General features: G+C 32.0%; 1 protein-coding gene and 1 long non-coding RNA gene across 6 annotated transcripts; one reads left to right on the top strand and one right to left on the bottom strand.

The window, feature by feature from the left end:
* Positions 1 to 38: 38 nt before the first annotated feature.
* On the top strand, positions 39 to 24,270 carry Egfr (epidermal growth factor receptor). 5 transcript variants are annotated; one of them, XM_035080694.1, is made up of 8 exons: positions 39 to 690; positions 2,302 to 2,685; positions 2,899 to 3,183; positions 18,266 to 19,663; positions 19,745 to 19,877; positions 20,100 to 21,933; positions 22,023 to 22,632; positions 22,726 to 24,270. In XM_035080694.1, exons 3-8 carry the CDS (start codon positions 3,024 to 3,026, stop codon positions 23,028 to 23,030), a joined length of 4,440 nt encoding a protein of 1,479 aa, XP_034936585.1. In that variant the 5' UTR covers positions 39 to 690; positions 2,302 to 2,685; positions 2,899 to 3,023; the 3' UTR covers positions 23,031 to 24,270. The 5 variants fall into 5 exon arrangements, with proteins under 5 accessions (XP_034936585.1, XP_034936588.1, XP_034936589.1 ...); XM_035080697.1 differs by lacking the exons at positions 2,302 to 2,685; positions 2,899 to 3,183 and adding an exon at positions 16,363 to 16,669; XM_035080696.1 differs by lacking the exons at positions 39 to 690; positions 2,302 to 2,685; positions 2,899 to 3,183 and adding exons at positions 12,021 to 13,067; positions 16,363 to 16,669.
* Positions 7,121 to 8,116, bottom strand: LOC118065433 (uncharacterized). Its single transcript, XR_004690165.1, has 2 exons — positions 7,882 to 8,116; positions 7,121 to 7,746 (listed from the first exon to the last, which is right to left on the bottom strand). It is a non-coding gene; the product is annotated as an uncharacterized lncRNA (long non-coding RNA).

The raw sequence follows: 24,270 nt of genomic DNA, 5'->3' as shown, positions 1-24,270 counted from the left end.
AACGCCACCTGAAGCGCATGCGTCAAAGTTCTACAGTCACTGACAAGACGCGCGTATTCTCGACTCGACCATCGCGCGTGAGTGTGTACGGAGTGCGGCGTGCGTTTATTTAATGTGTTTTGTTCATTATTTTTATTCAAATTATCGAGAAAATATGACACTTTTGTTAATTATTTAGGTCAGTTTTACGTAATCAAAACATCAGAGTAAAGTTTGAAATTGAAATAGGCATAAACGTATTATATTGTGAACTCATGACAAAATACTCCAAAAAATAAAAAACAAAGAAAGTGTATACTTTTTTGGATTCAAATGTATAATAATCAACAACGTGAATTCAAGTGAGTAATGATGTGTGACGCAATGGAATTAGACACATGTAAATGTTGAAAGGGCTGAGGTAGACGCACGACAGGTGGTTGTTTTTCATCGCAGGAAACATTACTACTTACTTTACGACACCTTGTAAGGTGCAACAGAGTGAAATCATAAAAAGTGCTGTGGTTTCACCAAGTGCTTGTAAGTGATATGCCTTGTTTCCCGTTATTTATGTGGAGGTAGTTGTTACCGGAGACCACCAACAAGTCCTGGATAACGACTAGAAGATGGCAAGAATCAAAACCTTTGGGATTTGCTTACTCTTGGTTATAGCTGATTTTGTAACCAATGCAGATGTTATTGAAGAAAGAGGTGAGCTAGTGATCAAAATAAATTCAATCACTAAACCCATACACCATATTTATGATTACTTATTGCAGTTATGTCTTAAGAAATTTTATTCCTTGATACGTTTAAACACAACGACTATATTCATTTGATTATGTACTTATCGCTGTATAGTACTTTTGAGATAACTTAAAAGAATTCTGATAAATAATCATTGAGTATTATGATAACGTTAAGTAATTTAAGAAAAATTCTTATTTCAAAATAAATTCTAAAAATACATAGAACTCAGAAGTATTTATTGATTAATAGAATTTATGAGTTGAATAGAATAAAACAAAGTGTCGATATTATTTTAGATATTTCTATCAAATGACATTGATAATAAATTCAAATTAAAACTTTTAATTAAACTATTATTTAGGAAGTATGTAATGAGTTTTATTGACAAGATGGTTTTTTTTTTTTTTAGTTGCAATGTGGTTCTCAGCTAAGATAATAGACAATAGATAACTAACGATACTCACATACTATGTAATTCATTAGAATCAAGAAGGATAATTTTGTTTTGTCTCAAGACTCCAGCACACACACTTGCCATTGGTTAAATATATCTTGTTAAACGGTTAATTAGGTCTTTATAAGATGTACTCGTCCGCGAAGCTCACAGAGTAGGAGAATTCTGTTTAGTTTACTTTTTATAAAGCAACTCATAAACACTCTTATGGCTTGGTAGGAAATTTAAGAAATTTTTCTTTTTACTGAAAAAATGTATATGGCTACAAAGTGCATAGTAAACGGAATACCTTGGACTATCTTCTTACTTGTCTTGCTCTCTCACATTGTATCTACCTTTCTCGTTCTACTTCACCAAGGAAAGGCGCATAGAATGGCATAGACAGAGGAGCGGTATTCAGCCAAGCATAAAGTCTGAATCCAAGTCTGTAAACTTATACAAGTATATACGCTACCTTTACTATATACTCTCAGAGAATAGAAGAAAATGTCTAAAGACTTTTTTTTTGTCTCCCTCTCGAATTCTCTGTCAGTTTTACTACCTTTTTCTTCTTTTCCAATTCGTCAGAGTGTGACTTTTGTCAAGTATAAATCTTCAAATACGTTGCTCAATTTTACCATTTTTCTACTTTCTATACATACGTATAGAAAATTAAAACTCATTGTTGAGGTTTTTTTTTTTAATATTTTGGCTGGACAAAGAACTACATATCACACTTGAACATCAAAAACTTTGAGATTTTCAAGAATATTTATATCAATAAAAATTAACCGTAGCATGTGAGAAAGAGAGCAAACAATAATAGTATTAAGAAGCATAACCGATGAGCGGTGAGGTGAATGTATGCACTCTTAACTTTGATTGCTGTCGCAAAGGATAGATAGCTCAATTGCTGTCTCGGCCAGTGCTAAAGTGCGTTTATGATAAATCACGATTGTAAAGTCCATTCGACTCATATAAATCATTATTATTTCTAAATAAATCCAATTTTTGTTACATTCTTGTGACAATGGCAGTTATGTAAGATTAACAGCTGAATAATCATTTATTGTTGAATCATTAACAAGTATTTACTTTTCAATTAAATGTAGAATAAATTAAATGAATAATCTTTATAGTAAAATCAGCAACCGCAATGGATGATTTGTGGCTGATGTGTCATCAACAGCAATCGGCATCGTCATCGAGATTGGTTCAAGTGGTGTTGACCTGGATGAGAGATGCGATGTTGATTCGTGGGAACACGTCACGCATCTTGCCTATCACGTGCTAATTCTTTTATCTTTTAGCTAAATATAAATATTTCATAAGTTATTATTTTTCTAAAATGACAATCAAATCTATTAATTAATCTGCCAAGAATGCTAGATGATGCTGAATAGTAAAGATCTTGATGATGATATTTAGTTCAATTATAAGAATCGCCATACGTGACAATGAATGAAAGATGATGGAATATTAAAAGCTACAGTCGAGTTCCTTGAAAGAAATGAAGAAAAAAAGTAAGAGTATTTTTTTCTCCAGGTTTTTAATCAGACAATTAACTAATAAATATTTAAAAGCTAAATGTATTCTTTGGAACAATCATGACCATAAAAGTATTATCATAATACTTTCTAACATTCTTTAGTTTGTAAAATGATAAAAATTATCTGTTGTGGTATAGATTACAAATATAATTGCAGATATATTATTTTTTTTTGTTCTACATCTAGAATTTTATTCAAAGTAAAATAAATGTAAATTCAGCAAAAATGACTTGAAGGAAAAATCATCCAACTTTTAATTTGAGTACTTTCAAGTAAAACGGAGAAGTGGCAACTCTGCAAAGGTACAGAGAATGGAATTCATTTGGCTTTCAGGAAAAAAGAACGCCCTGTCGAGAAGGTTTAGACACGGGGGTCTAACCTGCACAATCCTATTTATCGGAATACTGTCCCAATCGTCGATGCTAGAAGGTTCACAAACCAAAGGAAAATATATCTCTAATAACTACAAAGGCAAGAATTTTTTTTTAAAGCCTGAATTAAAAAACCTAAAGAAATTATTTTCATCTATGTTTCAATAATCAAAGGATCTATTATTGGATCATCTTCTGATTTTAGAAACCTTTGTTTATAAAATACTATCTAAACAATAAAACATATCTTTCTTCAAATATCCATCATTGTTGATGATTTAGGTGTTGCTTCTTTATAATCTCTTTTAAACATGTTTCTAAATAATTTAATTTCAATGACATGTTTATTTGAGTTCATAATAGTCTAAGACATGTTACGAATAAATTCTTTGAAAGGGTTGGATGTAATGAGAGGGAAAGATTATGTTCTCATACAAAAGTGCATTATGCTACACAGATTTTAATCCTTTTGATAGCAAAGGTAACATAATTTGGCCTTCAATTAAATCGAGACGATTCACAAAACGGAAGTAGAATATACACGCTAAACCTAGCAGTTGCTCTTGAATGATCAGCAAGTTCAAAGCCCCTTGATACCGATAGTAACCCTGATGTGTCTTTATACTTGCCGATCTAAAGAAGCCAACGGATGCTTCTCGTTTACAATCTTTTTTATCGAGCATTGACACTACTAATCTGCTCAAGAAATTCATAAACATGATGCCCATTTAATTCTTTAAACAGTTTAACACTTGTAGAGTCCAGGAGAAATGCTTTATTCAAACATCAATATGTTTGGCTTATCAGATCGATTTATTTTTAGATATTTTTCGTGTAATTGCATAAGACATTCAGTGATGATTTATATACTTGATAAATGTCCACATACTACTCTTTACATCGTTTTTATAGCTTTGTAAAGTGATTCCATAAGTTAGAGCTGCTGCGGTTGCTGCGAGACGGTAAAGTTAATTGAGGTTGATGAGGGGGGCACGCGTATTGGCCCGGAATTCAATGCTCAAATGATGTTTCACACTTGGATATACGTCAAGATGTTTTATTCAATTTAAATATCCAAGAAAATCGATTGTTATCTTTTTTTTTCCAGAAAAAAAATGATGTTTGATGACTTTTTTTTTAATTGGTGTTGAAATGATAATTTGATGATGAATCATTTAATACTTTGGTAATTTTGTTTTAATAAATAATTACTGTCAATATACGATAAATGAGCTGACAGTGGCATGAAAAGAACCTGGAACAATATAATAAAATTTTATTGGAATGAATCTGATGAATTTGCTCCAAATTATATAATTAATTCATTTATTCTGAATGAGAACCCATGACTTAAAGTACCTCGTAAATATTTTTCTTTCTTAATTTATTATCATTTTTTTTATTTTTAATCAATTCTTTTAATATTTTCAATAACATTTGTTGAAATAAACATTACTCTTTTTGGAGTACTTTTTTTCTATTCAATTTTCTTTTTTCCTGTAAAACCAGATATTTGTTTATTTTTATTATAATTATTTCTCATAAAATAAATTTATAAATAAAACTATAAATTAAAATAATCATCAAGAATTCTTTACCATGACATACCGGTTTTTATAGAATTTTTTCCACATTTATAATTATCAGAAAATACTTGAGTTGTTGTAAAATTTATGACTGAGCATTTTTCTTTGAATACTTTCCAATATTTATTTATTGATTCTTCTTCATTGTCTTTCATTATTGGTTATAAAATATTACCTTGTAATTGACAACGTCATAATAAACTTGAGTAATTAAATAAACAATTGAATTTTATTGAAATAATATAACCTAAATATTGGTTCCAAGTAAAAGCAGAATCCGGTATGCATATGAAAACTAAAAGTAAAAAAGTATAAGCAATAAAAAATATTCAAGGCTTTTTCTGAAAATACTTTAGTATACAACCGTTGAAAATTGCGTGCAGTGGTTACACACACTGCGAGAACCTTCTTTGATATTGAGTTTCGCATCCATCCTTATGGGTTCTACCTTTAGTATTCCTTTTTCTCATCTTTTTTCTCCTTTTTTTCTCATCATTATTATTCTTTTCCCTTCGTATATACTCCCTGTATACATATTCTATCTCATTCAGGTATGTAATAACCATGCAGTTTCCCAGTACGTCTTGAATGAACGAAGATTGCATGTTCCTCACCAAGAGCTCGAGCCAGTCTTTCTTTTACTCTGTCTTACATATGCCTTTATAATTCTTCCACTTTTTTTAATCATTCAAACCTTCTTCCATCTTTCATTTCTTATTTTAATTCATTTTATGTTATTTTATTTCCCAATTTTTTTACATTCAGGAATGAACAAAAATATACTCTATAACTGCATCTTTTCATCCTGTTTTAAATTCAATTACAATTATCATTCACGCCCAACGGAAATGATAATTAATACTACGGTTATTGATAAAACTGGAGATACTTAAAATCCGGAAATCAAATAAATTTTATCATGGGAATACAATTTTAATTTTTAGAATTAAACTTGAACTCATAAAGAACTGGTGTAGAACCTGAGAGCTTAAGACGATGATAAAGACTGAAAAAGAAGATAAAAGAGCTGCTCAGGCTCTGGTTTTACCATACCTGGCTTGTGCATAGCTCTCCCAAGAAAACAGCCCAGATATGTCTCCGCGCGCAGAGACATGACAAGGTCGGGGTACAATCAAAGCCAGAGAATCGTATATTCTCCGATACTTGGCCGCGAGCGTCGTTGTTGTTGGGGTGAACGTCCACAGAGAGACTGGATGAACAAGTGAACTCGGCCGCTCTTAAAAGTACTATACTCCAGCCATGTACATTGTTGTATAATATAGAAACACGTTTTATTGCATTTTCTATGAAACTTTCAATTCCAATGAATTTATTAAAACACAAGAATTTTATTTTTTCTTAATCCACCCATCCATTTAATCAGGCTCTAAAGAAAGGATTTTATAAACAATGATATTCATTTGATATCTATCTGACCACCCATTTCGTACCCTTTTTATATTACGTGAAGGTAAACATGCTTACCAGCATGTAAAATGAAGAGGTCCCTCAAATATCTAGTCTATATAAAAGTTGAAGAGAGCACCTGGATATAGCGTTACACGACCTGATGAGCTCTCAGTATTATTATATGTGTAAGAAGAACTGAGATGGGAACGGAAGAGACGACAAAGTCCTACTTTTACTCCGGAATTGGTATAGACTTGGGCTCTTGAGCAACAATAATTACCCGAGAGCCTTAAACTTCATCTAATAAAACAATTTAAATAAATTTAATACCAAAATTTAGAATTCAGCAGAAGATAAAATTGTAAATTCACATAATTTAGTTAATTATTGACAAATTTAGAGAAAAAATTTGTATATGATAATTTTTTACGACCTCCTCCGGCATGCTGATCAAAGAAATGAATTTATGTTAGACTAATGAGAATTTCAATGTGTACACTCGCGAAAAAAGTTCCCATGTGTATGTTATACAAATAACAGATGCTATATAGCCTTTTTTTAAAATCATCTTCTATATTACGTTTTTTATCAGTTAATTTAATATAAGTAATTAATTAATCCAGCCCATAAGCTATATTTCTATCTCTTGATTAGTTCCAACTATTGATTTTGTTAATAATTCATTGATTAAGATATCAGTTTCAATTTTTTCCAACCAAATTGGTGATGGTCCATATGGTTTATTTTACTGTCTTCTTACGCCCTCAGCACATGTTCTCCAAATGCCCAATTAAAAGCTCAATTTCCCACGCTCTGAATGTTAAATCACAAGCGTGAAAATTCCTGATAGTTAAACGGTAATGAGAAGTACAAATGCCTGGTAAAAATTTACCATACGCAATAGAGATTTATGGTAAACCTTCTAAAAAAAACCTATCTATTATTAAACATATAAAAAAATCCATTTGTCTTTTAAAGTAGTAGTCATGTTAATCTATTGGAAATGGAAATAATGGGGATGTAAAGAAGAACAAAAAAATACCAGGTGTACTTCTTCAAGATCATATTGGTTATTTCTCTAGTGAATTTTTAATATACATATATAGATGAGAACCCGGAAGCAGGATCTCCTCACAAGGACGCACGTCCTGTTTCGAGGATCTCTCTCATATCATCTCTCTCTCTTTTCTACATCATCTCTTCCGCTCACATGCTATAGGTGAGCATCAGCTGCTCTTTAGGCGAATATTTTGTGGAAAAATCAAAGGCTTTGCAATAGAGAATCTCTAACCATGATCTGAGATTATATATCAATTATAACGTACTAGAAAGTAGACATTTCACTTCCGTCTTGATCTAGTTCATAGACATATGTCACATAAATGTTATTCAGAGTCAAAATAAATTTTATCTTTTCTTTGGTTCAGAAGGGGAACCAAAATGCAAAGAAAATGGCTAAAGCTTCCCAGCGTGAGAGAAATTTTACCTACTCGTGGTACAACACCTTTTTCAATTTCTCTCATTCTTTTTTATATACAATATAGTCTGTGTTATTCAAGCTCTGTGATGTTCTTGCTCCTTTATTAAAGAGAAGACTCCTGACAGTATACCTGTAGTTCTTTAAAACATCCCACGCTTCAGATGATACGCAGGTGCTCCAAACTTTCCTAAACATAGTATACAAATTGTCAATAATTCTGTTTATTTCAGTAAATGGTTGGTTTAATGCTTAATAAATTGTTTACTTAATATTTAATACCATTTAAATAAGTTTGAAGAAGATAAGAAAAATACTTGTTTACCTTTTGTGCCCTTTATGGTTCACTTAAATATGCATTTAAATAATAGTATTTCTCACAGGCTCTTTAGTAAGCAAAATAATCGAGACTTTCTACTATATGCAACTTTGAATGGTATGGGACGCTGCACGGCATCCTTATTCTCATCACCACATGGCCAACTACGCGCCTACCCACTTCTCAGCATATGTTTCAAACCACTTTTCTTCACTGGGTTGCTGCTGTATTCTCTCACGACTTTTTCTATTCACGCAATATCATGCCCTCTGCAACCTTGTGCACTTCATTTGTTGCGGAAAAAATTGAGAAATTTTCCATTTTAGTTCATTTACTTAGTTACAAAAATGATCAATGAGAGAAAAACATAATGAAAATATTACATTCAAGGTATTTTACTTGAATATTATTGCAATTTAAATTTATTTAAATGGTTTGAATAAGAAAGTTTGTTATAAAAGTTGAATTAATGATTAAAAAATTTTTGTTGTTGGCTAATTATTATAATTAATTCTAAGTAAAATAGAAACTGAAATAATAATATATTTATGAAACACAATATCGACCAAGGAAACAACTTTACATCTACGTAACATCCACGCAAACTTTCTCTTATTATTATGTTTATTTTACTTTGCTTAGAATTGCATCTTGCAAAATACCTTTGCACAGAAAGTCCATTTTAGCTCGGTCAATAAAACAGAGACTTGTGGGGAAATATTAGCTTAATTCACTGTCGGTAAAGTACATCACTTTCGAAGATATATTACCAATCAAGCTTGGCATTTTCTTTACCATCATGGACCAACCATTTTTTTTTCCTAACGGTCGAAACGGTGTAAACATTCCTAAAAATACAAAAAATATTGGATTTTTACTTTTTTTTTGCTTATTATTAATGGATAAAAACAATGTAAATTGTCTTCGACATCTGTGTCGATGTCTTTTATAAGTTTTGTTAGTTTAATCGTGCATTCTAAATGTCATGTGATCATCATATGTCACCTTCTACGAAGAAGTAGTTCTTACAACAAAAATTAAAGCATAAAATGCAGGCTAGAGAAAGGGTCGGTGGCCTTTTGCATCGGGATCACGACCCCGAGGTAATATTGCCTAACGCTAAGCTAAAAAAAGTTTAAAGTTTTCAGCAAGAAGAGCTGAATAAATTTGTAACCAAACATATTCGAGTTTGGCCTGACTCTATTTAGTTAATCAGCTGATTTAGGATACAAACAAACCCAATAAAGTTTTGGATTTATTTGTCATTTTGAATTTTATCAATTAAAATTAGAATAAACAAGTATAAAATTAAGTTTCGAAGGTTATGTGACGATGACCTATTGGAAATCACATTAATTACTATTCCAGATAAAGTATTGTTTTGTATCGATGAAGTCACTTGGGGTTTCATTAAAATTCTCTTGGCCGTTTAAATTTCATTAAGTGTACCTGGACAGACCAATGGCTTGATTGTCTATTGTGTTATCTTTAAAATTAAATATTTAATCATGGATAAAATCAATAATGATAAAACTTACTAGAGAAAAAACTAACTTAATTGAGAGATCTCAATCTCATGTACCACTATCAACTAATATCTATAAGTAATTAATCTACGTGTTAAGATATTGATAAGATAGTTGATAATAATTTTTTCTAATTTAATATTTTTTTTCTTTCAGGTGAGTAAAACAATAACAATTAAACAATTGATACTTGGAGCCGAATAAAGTGGATATAAATGTACTGAAACAGGTATGCTTTTTACAATAAGTAAAAGTTTAAAACAAAAGTATATTCAGTGTGCAAAAAAAAAACAAAAAGAAAAAATAATAATATTCGTACCTTTAAGTTTAAATTATTCAGTGTCCAGTCTATCAGATTGAGTAACGTACCCACTGTCAATTTATTCCTTTTCAAGCCGAAAGAGAGAGTGGGCTGATAGATTCAACGAACAGATAGGCCCCGCGGTCGAAAAACAGTCGAAAAGCATCCTCTCACGTTCGTTCTCGTTTTACAAGTTGTCTTACAAGATTGAAGCAGGAGACCTCCGAAGTTGATAGTAAACCCCAACGAATCTTTGAGAAATCATCGCAAGAATATTTTATATGGTTGAAAATAACATGTCTTTTTTTTATTAGGTACTTTAACACTAATTTAAATAAAAGTTTTTCAAGAAAAAATCAACATTCCAGGTCTTCACTATTATCTTGTTTTTAATTGTCTTCACCACGCAATATTATAATAATACAAAATATTTTAACAATTTCGTGTCTTCTTTGAATAATAACTTTATATATCTATAAATCAAGATAAAAATTCACTAGTAAAACTATAAAACTAAGCTATTAATAATAACAATAACAGTAAAACCGCAGATCTTTTTTAATCATACACTCTGTCGATAGTTTTTTAATGTTCCTAGAAATAATATTAAATAATTATAGTAATACTATTTATTTATTAGTTAGTTATTTAAAAGTGATAGCAGTAGGATCTACTGAGTAGAAAATGCATTCTTTAAAGCTCGTAAAAATAATTATTTCAACGAAATATTCCCAAGATACGTTTATTCCCAAGTAAAGTGCTTCAGGTCTCTCTGGATTCCCTGCTGAGCCAAAGGTATTTTCTCCATCTTCTTTTCCTTCTTCTTTTATATTATTTCTTTTTTCTTTAAACAAAACCAACGCGTGTCTCGGCGGCGGCGAGTGCTCCTAACGATACGAGCAGAAGATTCTTTTGTCTCTCAAATAACCTAGGCTCTTCAGGTAAGATCCTATCTGGCATAAATAATTATCCCTACAGTTTTACAGAAGACCTGAGGACGTCGCGAATGCCAAAAGAGCTTCTCCCTTATTTTATTTTATGTATGTTTATTGTGCAATGAGTATAGTTGAATTAAAATTTAGTTGTCAAACATTGGGAATATTTCAAAGGACTGTTCCACGGTATTCAATTATTTGGTATCGTAAAAAATGATAGTTGTTCCTGGGAATTTTGGATCATTAAAGTTGAAATAAACCTCACCATATACCATATGGTAGAGTTAATTATTATTATAAAATCAATTAGATGGATAAATGCCATTTACTTATGGAAGTAAGAAGGTCAAGTTCTCAGTTCTCGTGAAATTATAAAGATGTAAAATCAGCAAAAGCATCATCATTAACATCAGGTTGACATACATTATTTTACTTGGAAAAAGAAATTATCGTTAAAAATAAAAATTAGTCATTTAGTTATTGCTGGAATACTTACAAAGATGGTGATTTGTTCTTTTCCTTTTAGGAACTTAAGTTGAAAATTTACACATTAAAGCTTTGATAGATGAAAACATCTATTGTATATAATTTCGATTTCTTAGGAGGTTTATTCATGCATTGTTATTCATTTGGTTTTTAATATACATAATAATTTGTTTTTATTTGTATGTATGAACAATCAAGTTAGTTGTTATGAAACTAATTCATGAACAAGCATATTGAATTATAACTGGGTATGTATTTTCATAGAATTACAGTTAACTTGACGAGTCAGAAAGAAGCCAGTCACTTTAATGTTTTTATCGTGCTCACGTATTAAATCTCAACAATGACAAATTAATCTGTTGACATATACGTACATACTTGTACCATTTCACCTACGTTATTTAAAAAAAAAACTCTCTATTTATAAATGTATAATCCACCACCCACATATAACTTAATTATACATTATTTATATGGAGATATTTTGGAGTCAAATTAAACATTCTACAATAATTATCATATTAGAAACTTTTTATACATCCAATTTGAACAACAAGATCTATATTGTTATAAAAGTAGTTTAAAATTTCACGATATAGAAAGAAAACAGATGGAAGTCAATGGATAATCCTACCCACTAACGGCTTTAGAACATCCACGAAGTGAGAACTGAACCTTTAGCTTCTTCTGTCGAAATTTACTCATATTGTTCTCTGCATGTAATCTCTGTTGCTATAATGCTTAGTTGGAAATGAAATATACATGACTGACAGACCTGGAGGAAGATGGTTGGTTCTTCACAAGCGCTGATCCGCCCAACATTGTCCTGGGAAATGGTCAAATCGTCAAACCACTTATGGGTAACAATACTGGCACCACAGGGGTGAAGCTGAATCTAAATTCCCAGTGAAGCCTGGAAAGGTCAAAAAGGGCTCTTCATTTAAGAATCAAAAATTTAGACTGAAAATTTAGAAAGGTACAAAGAGGCAAACTGTTCAAGAGGTCAGGCCACATGACATATAATAATGCTATCGATGCTGGATCCCAAACTCCAAAATAAAAGCACCTGCTATTTGAATACCCAAGATATCCTCAACTACATACATAGGGAAGCTATTCTTAACAAAAGACCTTGAAGGAAATAAAAGAAATCGAATTTGAGTGCTCGACTCTGCCATTTTATATTCGATTTAGTATTATGATAATTATTTCACATCTGTTAAATTACTATTTAATTGTGGATTGAAATGGTAAATTAGTAATGGACGGAATTTAAGTTGTTCTAACAATACACATTATTGAAGAAGCAGCAAATGAATGTAAAAATGAAAAATACAAGGAAATATTGCAGAAATGTTGATAGATATGATTGAAAATTCTAAGATAATTTGCTAGCAAGGTCTAATAAGCTCATTTAGATAGTTTATTAGCACTATATTGATTTCTGCAAGATGCAAAGTGCAAATTTGTACCAGAACACTGTTGAGATTGTATATATAGTGAAGAATACCTTCTGCATCAGCTCGAAGCGAATATACAAGGTTGAGAAACGTTGCTTGTGCGCTTGTTTAAAAGAGCAAAGTAGAGGAGTGTGGAGGTCCACAAGGAAGAAACACGGTGAAGGTAAGAAAACCAAGAGAAGGAGAAGAAGATGAAGAAAAAGAACGAAGTGAGGTAGTAGAAGAGAGGTAAAGAGGTATATAATCCAACTATCCAACACTATATTCTCGACCCGCCTGTATATATGCTTGCCTGTCTGTTCAACAAGTCGCTGGAAGAAGTGGAAGAGAAGGTACGCAACGACTGATATACCACGTTGATGGAGATGGTGGTGGTGGAGAAAGGCAGAAAGAGAGGCATAGCTGAGAAAGAGAGATCAGTATACAGCTTGGACTTAGGTCTTAGGTTGTGTGATTGCTCTACAGACTTGATCAGCAACACAAGGTGAGACGTAACACGCGTGGACCAAAAACTTTGGAGCTTTTTTTTTAACTACATTTTTAATACTTGTGACTTTTTATTTTTTTTATTAAAAACAGTTTTTTGTGATAAGTTATTTTTACATGGAATTTTTCTGATATAACAAGTGTTAAAAGTGTTTCAAGAAGAGTTTTATTTCAATTTTTTTTTTACTGCTGATGATGAGTACTACGTGTAAATATATATCGGAGTTTTCTTTTATGTAAACTGTTAACAAATTGATGTGTTAATTTTTCTGTGCACCTCAAACATTTCTATTTTGTGGCTTGAAATATAACTGTGACGATAATTATCTTAAAGTAAATAACAGCAATCAGGACACGAGATTGTTTGTGACAAGTCTGATTTCAAGTGTATGTACACGTGTGTGAGTATGTGGGTGTATAAGAGCTGTCAGTTATCTTAAAAAATTATTCGTTTAGTGCAATATTTATTTTATTTATTATTTTAAACAACTTTTTATCAAAAATAACTTGAATAATTTCCTCTATTGGATGTATATATGAAAATGTAAATAACTGCGTGGTTTTCAAATTGGTGAGTTTGAGTCAGATGCATCTTGTATTTATACATTCTTGTATTTATATATTCTTACTATTGGAAAAAAGAAAAATTGAATATAATCATCATTACATTAGATAGTTAATGACATAGCAATTTAAAGCTGCGTAGGAAAGAAGACTTGAGTAATAGAAGAAAGAAAGTTGAATTTTTAAAATTCATTTATTGAGTGGGCTGGCGTTAATATTTTTCTATAGAATTCAAAAAGAATAGAAAAGTGAAATATTAAAAAATAAAAAAAGAGACATTAACTTAAGTAAAATAGCATATTTTTCTCCGAATTTTAAATGGTCATTGGGATTTAATTACCTGAGGTTTCGCTCATTTATTAGTTATTACGCAAGCATGAAATTTATTCAAAGTCCGCGCGTAGAAGACGACGTCAATTCTTTACAACTATTACTCCTTTAACCTAGCCTCCCAGGATACCTCTCAAAAGGTCCATGTTTACAACACGGTTAGTACCCATGGAGACTTGAACGACTGGATAAGAAACCAGCGGCATGTCGGCTGACGGCAGTTGTCCTTTTCGAAAAACATGTATCTATTTTCTTCTGTGATCTCTTTGGTGTACTTTAGCACGTGACATCTGCTACTTGCTTTGAAACAGGGAAATGGCACTGACAAAAACCGGCCTTTCAAAAAAAAAAAGTTTTTTTAAAGCCTCTTTTTGCAAATTTTTCAAAAGCTAGACTTGACAAAGTTGAACAAAAGGACAATACTCAATACCAGAATGTCGTCGTGTACTAACTGATCGTTTACAAAATTAAGAGAAAAAAATAACAACGATCGTAGTTAGCTACTGAAAACTTGTTTTTGGAGTACAAAAGTTCTGCTTTTAAAAGTAGGTAATTAGTATGCACATACATTGTAAGAGAAAAATATTACAGATAAAAAATCTTTGTAGCTTATGATTATATTTATTGTTTTCTTCAACAATGAACGTGATGTTTGAATAAAATATCCTCTTCAGATTTGTTGGAATTTCTAAAGAGAATATTCATCATTAAATCAATGAACATTCTCTCAACTAGGATGCAATATTCTAGTCATAGCTTATTGCAATATTAGAAAAATCGTTGCACATCATTGGCTCTATCCTTCTCATCCATCTATCCTACCTAAGATGCTGAAAGGTCCTCTCAAGTCCCAATCATGCGAGGGAAAGGCGCCTGACGTCAGCGTCAGGAATGAGGTTAACCCGAAGGTAAAATCGAGCGTTTAATGCACGTGGTACCATTGGCTAGCAACTTCTTATCATTCTTTTAGCTTAGTTTATTTCACTAGTAATTAATTTACTGTAGAAACTGAATTCCTAAACTGCTATACTAGAATTCGATAAAAAACTTCATACCAACTTGTTCCAAGCAACATTGCTTTTGATTATTAGGATTATAACAGATATCAAAGGTGAGCTTGGCGGTGTGAATAAGCATCACGATCCATACTGTAAGAAGGGTCTTCTTTGTTTCTCATTGGTAGAATTGCTGAGAGCACCTTTAAAACTGGATTCTGGATGCACACGAGATTGCCTACCAGGATCTTAGTATACTTGTAAACGTTCTTTACTCTCAGCTATGTTGCTTTTATCTCTCTGTTATTTTCCATGCAATTTAGAGTTAAACTTCAGTCATATTTTCAGCATTCTTATGAATATTATGATAATGATATATTTATGTAGGATAGATAGATGAAGTACTTGAAGGAAAAAGAAAAATGTTCATGTATAGGTTTGTATTAAATTGAAAATTATGCATGACTAGTGATATCAGGTTTTTCATGCTAGTGTCGCGTCAAATTGATAAGTTGACGCCACCAATAGAGAGTGATGACAAATTGTCGATAGGCTAGTTATCCAAGTATTGATATTTATATCAAGGATTTCCTTTTGGTAGATTTGAAATACTGACAATTCTTGCATTTTATATGTTTGATAAATAATTAAAACATTCAATAAATGGATAACATGTAATAGGAATCATTTATATAAATTCTACAATGGTGACATCATCTTAGACTGCGTAGTAAACTGATGTTGACGCGACTTAGATGGAGCGAAAGAGACTGATACAACATTATAATACACATGCTCAACTATCAGGTAGTGCACTGATATAATAAGACATTAATAAAGGATAATTAATGAATCAACAAAATGGAAAGAAAAAAAATCATTTAGTTGATAAAAGTTGTAATGTTGGTTGATAAAAATAAATAAAATAAATATTTAATAATAATAATGGTAGATGAGATAGTTTATTTTATATCTGCATATAAAAGTCTTTTGAATTCTATATTAAAATTCGCAACGCCAGCAACTGTTGTTATTCGTTATCAAAACATAACTCGAATATCTTTTATTTGAACCTAAGATGGTGCTAAGATGTGCTCAAGTAGTTCCCCTACAAGTGATAAGTTTAGAGATAAGTGAACACCTAGTATATAAAAGTATAGCAAGATGTTGGAATAAGCAACAATTCACCTCACATATATACTTTCTCTTTATTTTACTGTAGACTTTATGATATTGTTTGTCATGACTGCCTTTTCTTTAAACTGCAATACAGCACATTAATCAGAATTACTCAAAACAAACACTTTTGTATCATTTTATTTTTTCTCTTTTGATTGAATCACTTATACTGGTTAGTTTATGCTAATAAGAGTATTTATAGTAATTATGGGAATTTTTTTACAGAAGATGGATGAACAATTTCAAAAAATGAACAAAATTCGATAATGATGCTTGAAAGTATGGGCTCAGGAGAGATAAGAAAATTATTCAAAATTCTATTAACATACCCATACTTGGATAAAAAGCAACAAGCATTATATTTGGTTAATTATAAAGGGCATGTAGCTCAATATGAACCATCAGCGTGGACATGAACCATCATCATGGACACTATCGACCTTTCATATTTGTGTGATTTTTTTTCTGGTTGCTATCTTAGGTAGCAACCAGACCTCTGCTGATCCTAGTTCTGAATTTGTCAAAGGAAAAAGTGAGTTTAGTTATTACAATAAGACCATTTTTTTTTTATCATCAATATTTTATCTTAGGATATAAGTCTTAGTTGTAAGTAATATAATTTTGATAAATTTCTGGGAACATTATTAATGAGTATAAGCGATAACAGAGTGGTTTGCATTATTATTGGCTAAATCCCTGCTATTTATACACAAATTTTTTAGTGTCAGTTATGAAAGAGTAAAAAAATACCGTTGCTTTAAGGAGTCTTTACTTTGAAAAGTTGAAAAAAAAAACTTGAAAAATTTCTTCTTTTCTTCAACTTTTGCCGTTCATTTTTTCTTTTCTTCTTATTTTGAAGAATACAGTTATTAACATAATAACTACTCAATAAATATTATTAACACAAAAATTATATTCAAAAATGCAAAAAAAAAAACATTCAAAAAATTACCATCTCATATTGAAGAAGGTGTTATCATTTTTGAAAAGAAATTATTTCAACTGAAATATTATTTTTTGTGAAATAAGTATCTTCGATTGATGCAAGAGATATAATTTTTCATGAATAATAATGATAAAATAGCTTCGTGAACTTAAAATATCACAAAAATCTCATGCAAACGTGAGCTCGTGAGATATACCATACGCTAGGATAACTTGAGCTGGCATAGTTTGAACGCGTGATCCTTGCATTTATACATACATGTGTATATGTATACCAAACGAACACAATATTCACCGAGCTCAGCGAGGTGAGATCCAAGAGTTCCAGAGGTGAAAGACACGAGGGAGAGGGGAGGACGACGACCGAGGACGAAGGTGAAACGCAAGATAGATGACCGCGGGCAAAAGAACCAAACTATACTTCTTCTTCTTCTTCTTCTTCTGGTTTAAGAGCAAACATGTATAGAAGCTTCAACAAAGCGCATTCCACATTGCACTATTTCTTCTTTTTTTTTCCTGGTTCATCATGTTCAAGACATTTGTAAACGGTTCTATAGTTGTATCCGGCTTCTCTCTCTTTTTTTTTTTATATCATTTTTTAAATTTTATTCTCAACTTTCTATTTTTGCAACTTATTATTATTTATTCATGCTATAGATTATCATATTTATATTAGTTTCTAGTTTTTATTTATCAATACTATTTTCCTTGCTCTGAAAATGTAGGAAAATAAAAAACGTGAGGATATAACTAATGGTATTTCTCACTCAGGTATGTAGGTATAGATAGAAATTCCCTTCCCAGATTTACTGCATCATCATTGGTCATAATTTTTTATGTTAGAAGTAAAAAATGAAATAACGGTTACACTGATTATTCAAAAAAAAAAAAAACTTGTTGTATATGAATAAATATTACTACAGATATAGGTAATAATAAAATAAGATGTACACAAGAGTACGTACAATATGGTTTATGAAAGTGGTTCGCCCACTTGTTGGTATGTGAGAGTTTTATAGTTGAATATGTACGAGGTATACACTTGAACAATTATTGCATAGCATCAGTACATACATATCCACTTAATATTTTTTATGGCTTCATAATATCAATTGCAATTTTCACTTTGCTGTGTTTAATTAAAATTTTACATCAATTATAATGAATATTTATGTTATTACAGTTTGCATCGGTACCAATGGACGACTATCAGTGCCATCAAATAAACAACATCACTACAGAAATTTACGTGACCGATACACAAATTGTACTTATGTCGATGGGAATTTGGAGATTACCTGGCTACAAAATGATAGCTTAGATCTTAGTTTTTTACAATATATCCGAGAAGTTACTGGTTATGTTCTCATTAGCCATGTGGATGTACGAAGAGTGGTCTTGCCACGACTCCAAATTATCCGAGGACGGACTTTATTCAAGCTCAACATACATGATAATGAGTTTGCACTGTTTGTCACCATGTGTCAGATGTATAATCTCGAAATGCCAGCACTCAGAGACATTCTTAGTGGCAGTGTTGGCATGTTTAATAATTACAATTTATGTCACATTAAAACCATCAACTGGGACGAAATAATAACTGGTCTTGGAGGCAGATATTTCTATGTTTATAATTTTACATCACCAGAAAGAACATGCCCGGAATGTGATCGCAGCTGTGAACAAGGATGCTGGGGAGAGGGTCCAGAAAATTGTCAGAAATTTTCTAAAACCAATTGCTCACCTCAGTGTTGGCAAGGAAGATGCTTTGGCCCTAATCCTCGTGAATGTTGTCATCTATTCTGTGCTGGTGGATGTACAGGACCTAAACAAAGCGACTGTTTAGCCTGTAAGAGTTTCCTTGATGATGGTGTTTGCACGTTGGAATGTCCGCCGATGCAAAAATATAATCCAACAACTTATTCATGGGAGGCTAATCCTGATGGAAAGTATGCCTATGGTGCAACTTGTGTCAGAAAATGTCCAGAACATTTATTGAGAGATAATGGAGCTTGTGTGCGATCTTGCCCTCCTAAAAAGAAAGCTCTTAATGGAGAGTGTGTCCCTTGTGATGGACCATGTCCCAAAACCTGTCTGGGGGTTGATCCAATTCACTCTGGAAATATTGATCAATTCAGAGACTGTACCATATATGAGGGATCAATCAATATTATGCAGCATACTTTTGATGGTTATCAACATATTTTGCCAAACTTTACATTTGGTTCGAGATATGGACCTATGCATCCAGATCGTTTAGAAATATTTAGCACTTTAAAAGAAGTCACTGGATATATTAATATTCAAGCTCATCATCCAGCTTTTACTAATTTATCATACTTTAGAAATCTTGAAATTATCGGAGGTCGACAACTTACTGAATATTTTGCATCATTGTATATAGTCAAAACAGCGCTAGTCTCGCTTGGTTTACGTTCGTTGAAAAAAATTAATTCTGGATCAATTATTGTTTTGGAAAATAAAGATCTCTGCTATGCACAGACTATTGACTGGAGTAGAATTAAAAATTCATCAGAGCACGAGAGTCTCTTGTCCAATAATAGAAATGAATCTGAATGCGGTAAGTTTGAAATATTTTTCTCCAAATATTATTTATAAGTATCTTTATAACTGAAATATTAATTAAATATTTTTGTAACAGTTAAGGATGGTCTGGTGTGTGATGAACAATGCTCCAGTGAAGGATGTTGGGGACCTGGCCCTTCACAGTGTCTTTCTTGTAAAAATTTCATGCTTGATAATGTATGTATCGAGAGCTGCAGTATTATACCTGGGTAAGTTGAGAACAAACATGTCATTTTTTCAGTAATAACTATTATAGTATCATTAATTACTTATTAAATTAACTACAACTATTTATCGATATTAATATTTCTTGTATCTAAAGTTTTTGCTTACATGTAGGATTTGAGGTAAATTATTACACAGCTGTGTAAACTTAATCATTAAAAAAAATTAAAACGAAATATACTTACATTAAAAATTTTTTTTTTCAGAATTTACCAATCTGATGCTCGTATTTGCAAACGTTGTCATGAAGAGTGTGATGGTTCATGTGATGGTCCAAACGCTGAACATTGCACAAAATGTAAACATCTTCGCGACGGTCCATTTTGTGTCAAAGAGTGTCCCTCGTCTAAATACAATGATAATGGCCATTGTAAATCCTGTCATGAAAACTGTGTAGGAGGATGTGAGGGTCCAGAAAACAATATAGGACCCAATGGATGTCATAGTTGTGTAAAAGCTATTATGAATGGCCATGTTCCGGAAGGATGTTTACAAAAACGTGAGCCATGTCCTGAAGGCTATTACTACGAGTGGGTGAGTCCCCAAGAGCAAGGATCATTGAAACCTCTTGCTGGAAAAGCAGTATGTCGAAAGTGTCATGCACGATGTAAAAAATGTACTGGTTATGGCGTCCACGAGCAAGTTTGTCAACAATGTGTAAAATATAAAAGAGATGAACATTGTGAGGATGAATGTCCAGCTGATCATTATGTAGAAGTTGAATCTCAATTATGTATACCTTGTTCATCGGAATGTCGTAGCTGCTATGGTCCAGGTTCTAATCAATGTCATAAGTGCCGTAATTTCAAATTATACCTAGAATCAACACCGCCATATGATAACACAACAAGATTTAACTGTACAGAAACATGTCCATCAGAAGTTCCTCATAAAATTTTTCCTCCTGATGATGAACCGTACTGTTCTTTTGAACCAGTACTTGGATCATCTCATTTAGAAAATGAATTTCTAAACCGACCTCTGGTTCTCGCAATCATTGGTGGAGTAATGACTTTTGTTATGATTGCCGGAGCAATTATAATGTGGCAATGGCGACTAAAGACAAAAGCTAAAGAGAATACTGTTAAAATGACGATGGCTCTTACTGGTTTAGATGATAATGAACCATTAAGGCCAACAGGTGTAAAACCTAATCTAGCAAAACTAAGAATTATTAAGGAAGAGGAAATGAGAAAAGGTGGGATTCTTGGATATGGAGCATTTGGGAATGTTTATAAAGGTGTATGGGTTCCTGAAGGAGAAAATGTTAAGATTCCAGTAGCCATTAAAGTTTTACATGACAACACAGGAGCAAATACATCAAAAGAATTCCTTGATGAGGCTTACATAATGGCTAGCGTTGAACATCCCAATCTTCTTCAACTTTTAGCAGTTTGTATGACTTCTCAGATGATGTTGGTTACTCAATTGATGCCTTTAGGCTGTCTCTTAGATTTTGTACGCACTTATAAAGACAAAATTGGTTCAAAACCTCTTCTAAATTGGTCAACACAAATTGCTCGTGGTATGGCTTATCTTGAGGAACGACGATTAGTTCATCGAGATCTTGCAGCAAGAAATGTACTTGTACAGACGGCCAATTGTGTAAAAATTACCGATTTTGGTTTAGCTAAATTACTAGATATTAATGAAGAACAATATAAAGCAGCAGGTGGCAAAATGCCCATTAAATGGCTTGCTCTTGAGTGTATTCAACATCGTGTTTTTACTCATAAATCTGATGTTTGGGCATTTGGAGTTACAATATGGGAAGTTTTTACCTATGGTGAAAGGCCTTATGACAATGTTCCGGCACGTAATGTTCCTGAATTACTTGAAAAAGGAGAGAGATTACCTCAACCAGCCATCTGCAGTATTGACGTTTATATGATTATGATCAAATGCTGGATGTTGGATGCAGAATCAAGACCAAGCTTCAAAGAATTAGCTGACGATTTTGCAAAAATGTCGAGAGATCCTGGTCGTTATCTTGCCATTAAAGGAGATAAATACATGAGATTACCGTCATATACTCTACAGGTTTGTTGGGAAATTGTTCAAGTTTTTTTTATTGCAATTGAAATATATTTCAAAGGAATGTAATAATAAATGTATTAAATTTTTTTTAGGACGAAAAAGAAATGATTCGACATCTAACATCAACAGTTGAGGATCCTGAGGCATTAGTTGATGGTGATGAGTATCTTCAGCCAAAGTCACGTGCACCAATACCACCGAGACTTGCAGCATCAAGTATTGTTGATTCTCCGCCTCCCACGCCAGTAAAAACGAGTTGGCCAAACGGAACATTATCAGCTCTCACAACGGATTCTCCAACACCTCAAAATCAACAAAATTGGGATCGTGAATTACTCACGAGGTATAATGCAGGCACTCACACCAGTGAAAGTGCATCGAATAAAGTTCCCAATCGCCAACGTATTCAACATCAAACCAACTGCACTCATCCTAGCGATCAAAATTGTCGAAGCGTGGTTGGGAAGGATGGTAAATCACGATATTGTTCGGATCCATTAAAAATAATCGGTGGAACAAGGGATTGTGACGTGACTGACGATGGTTTCCAAACAGAGGCTACAAATGTACATCAGCAAGCTCAAGTAGGTGGTCTCAAGCTCGATTTACCTCTGGATGAAGATGATTACCTCATGCCTTCACCACAAATCCCCACTAATGCCGCACAATACATGGATCTTATTGGAGACACGAAGCCCACCGGTAATAAAACATTTTACTATATTTTAATATTCACTTATAATGTTACTAGACAACTGAAAATGTATTTGCTAATAGATAATTTTTATCTTTCAGAATCAGATCCAAAAGTGGTAATGAATGGTTATCGAACATATCCAGAATTCACAAGTATAGCAGGTAAAACGTCTCTGGATAATCCAGAGTATTTAATGTCTCAGGACGGTCCTCTGAGTCCCCAGATTATTGGTATTCCAACAGTAGATCTGGATAGGGTACTTACCGGTGGTACGTTTGGTTCTCAAGTAAAGCAACGATGCTCTGAAGAAGAATCTGACCATGAGTACTACAATGATTTCGATCGGCTTGAACGTGAACTCCAACCCCTCAAACCATTGCGAAAAAATGAAACGACCGTATAGCTTGCAGTTACCTTAGTTAGGCGAACAAACTAAATAGTTCTCTTGAAATTCTACTGCTTTACAGAAATCATTTGCAGTACTTGGTTCAAACTGATTAAGTATAAGAGTATACTATCGGCATTTACTACCATGTAGAGTGGAGATATACTGATTATTGCCTTAGTAATTTTGCCATTCTTTATCTCTCAATAGTATACCCGATATACTATTTTATTTATACTAGTGCAAAGAAGAGTAATAATAATTGACATTGACCTAAAGTGCCATTTATGTGGCGTGTAAATATTAAAATATTGATTTCAAAATAGTCTATATAATAACTTAAAAACTGAGTCCAATTTTATTTTTATTTTTACGACTAGTATTTTTTTAAATAAAAAATGTTAATAGTTAAAATTTTACAAATAATGAACCGTATTCATTGATCCCTGTCGATGACAGACCGCAATTACTTGAAGCAATTAAATAATAATAAATGTTTTAATTATTTTCGAAATACCACGTAATCATGTATCTTATTTTAAGTATTATCAAGTTATACAGCATTATCAATTTTATATTGTATAGTATACATCAGTATTTTATACTCTTGACATGAACAAAATTACCTGTAATATAAATATATTTATATATGTTTCAAGTACTTGGCGGTAATAATAATGAATAAACGGTATCTTAGCGCAGTATATTGACTGCTAACTGTGATGGAGTAATTTTATAATTTTTTTTTTAGAGTTTAATATAAGTTTTGCGGACCAATAAAATTGGACCATGTAAGAGGTATGAAAAAATTCCTCGCTAGAAAAAAAAATCGACTTTGTAAATAACAATTAATTAGGTTTAATGACAATAATTTAACTTGCTTATAAACAATTGATCAACTGTGAGACAAGTACTTGAAAAAAATAACTAATCTTTTTTGTTGTTGTTATTAGGGTAAATAATTATATAAAAGTCCCATTCATTCTGTATTTTAATATTTTTATATAGCATTAGCATGTGCCATTTTGTGCAAAAATACAACGAAACATAACATTACAATTGCCGATTTGTGGAAAAAACAAAATTAATTTTATTAACTATGGTATTTTAATTAAATAAACCTAACTATTTGAAATTACAGTTTCAATCAACTAGCCATACATCTCTATAGTTCAGCAACTTTTTACATTTATTTACACGATTGTACATTTTTGTATTAATTGTTACGTATTATCATAATGACATTATAATTAGGCGT

The sequence above is a fragment of the Chelonus insularis genome, unplaced genomic scaffold (genome assembly GCF_013357705.1).
Source record: "Chelonus insularis isolate UGA/USDA-ARS -01 unplaced genomic scaffold, ASM1335770v1 contig_310_pilon, whole genome shotgun sequence".
In the NCBI taxonomy this organism is placed as follows: domain Eukaryota; kingdom Metazoa; phylum Arthropoda; class Insecta; order Hymenoptera; family Braconidae; genus Chelonus; species Chelonus insularis.
This window is presented reverse-complemented; position numbering and strand designations above follow the sequence as displayed.

Bases quoted from the DNA above. Each gene is read 5' to 3' on its own strand.
- Egfr (XM_035080694.1), top strand. From the start codon at position 3,024: ATGGAATTCATTTGGCTTTCAGGAAAAAAGAACGCCCTGTCGAGAAGG. The intron at 19,664-19,744 runs GTAAGTTTGAAA...TTTTTGTAACAG, and splicing joins TAGAAATGAATCTGAATGCG to TTAAGGATGGTCTGGTGTGT. The intron at 22,633-22,725 runs GTAATAAAACAT...TTTATCTTTCAG, and splicing joins TGGAGACACGAAGCCCACCG to AATCAGATCCAAAAGTGGTA.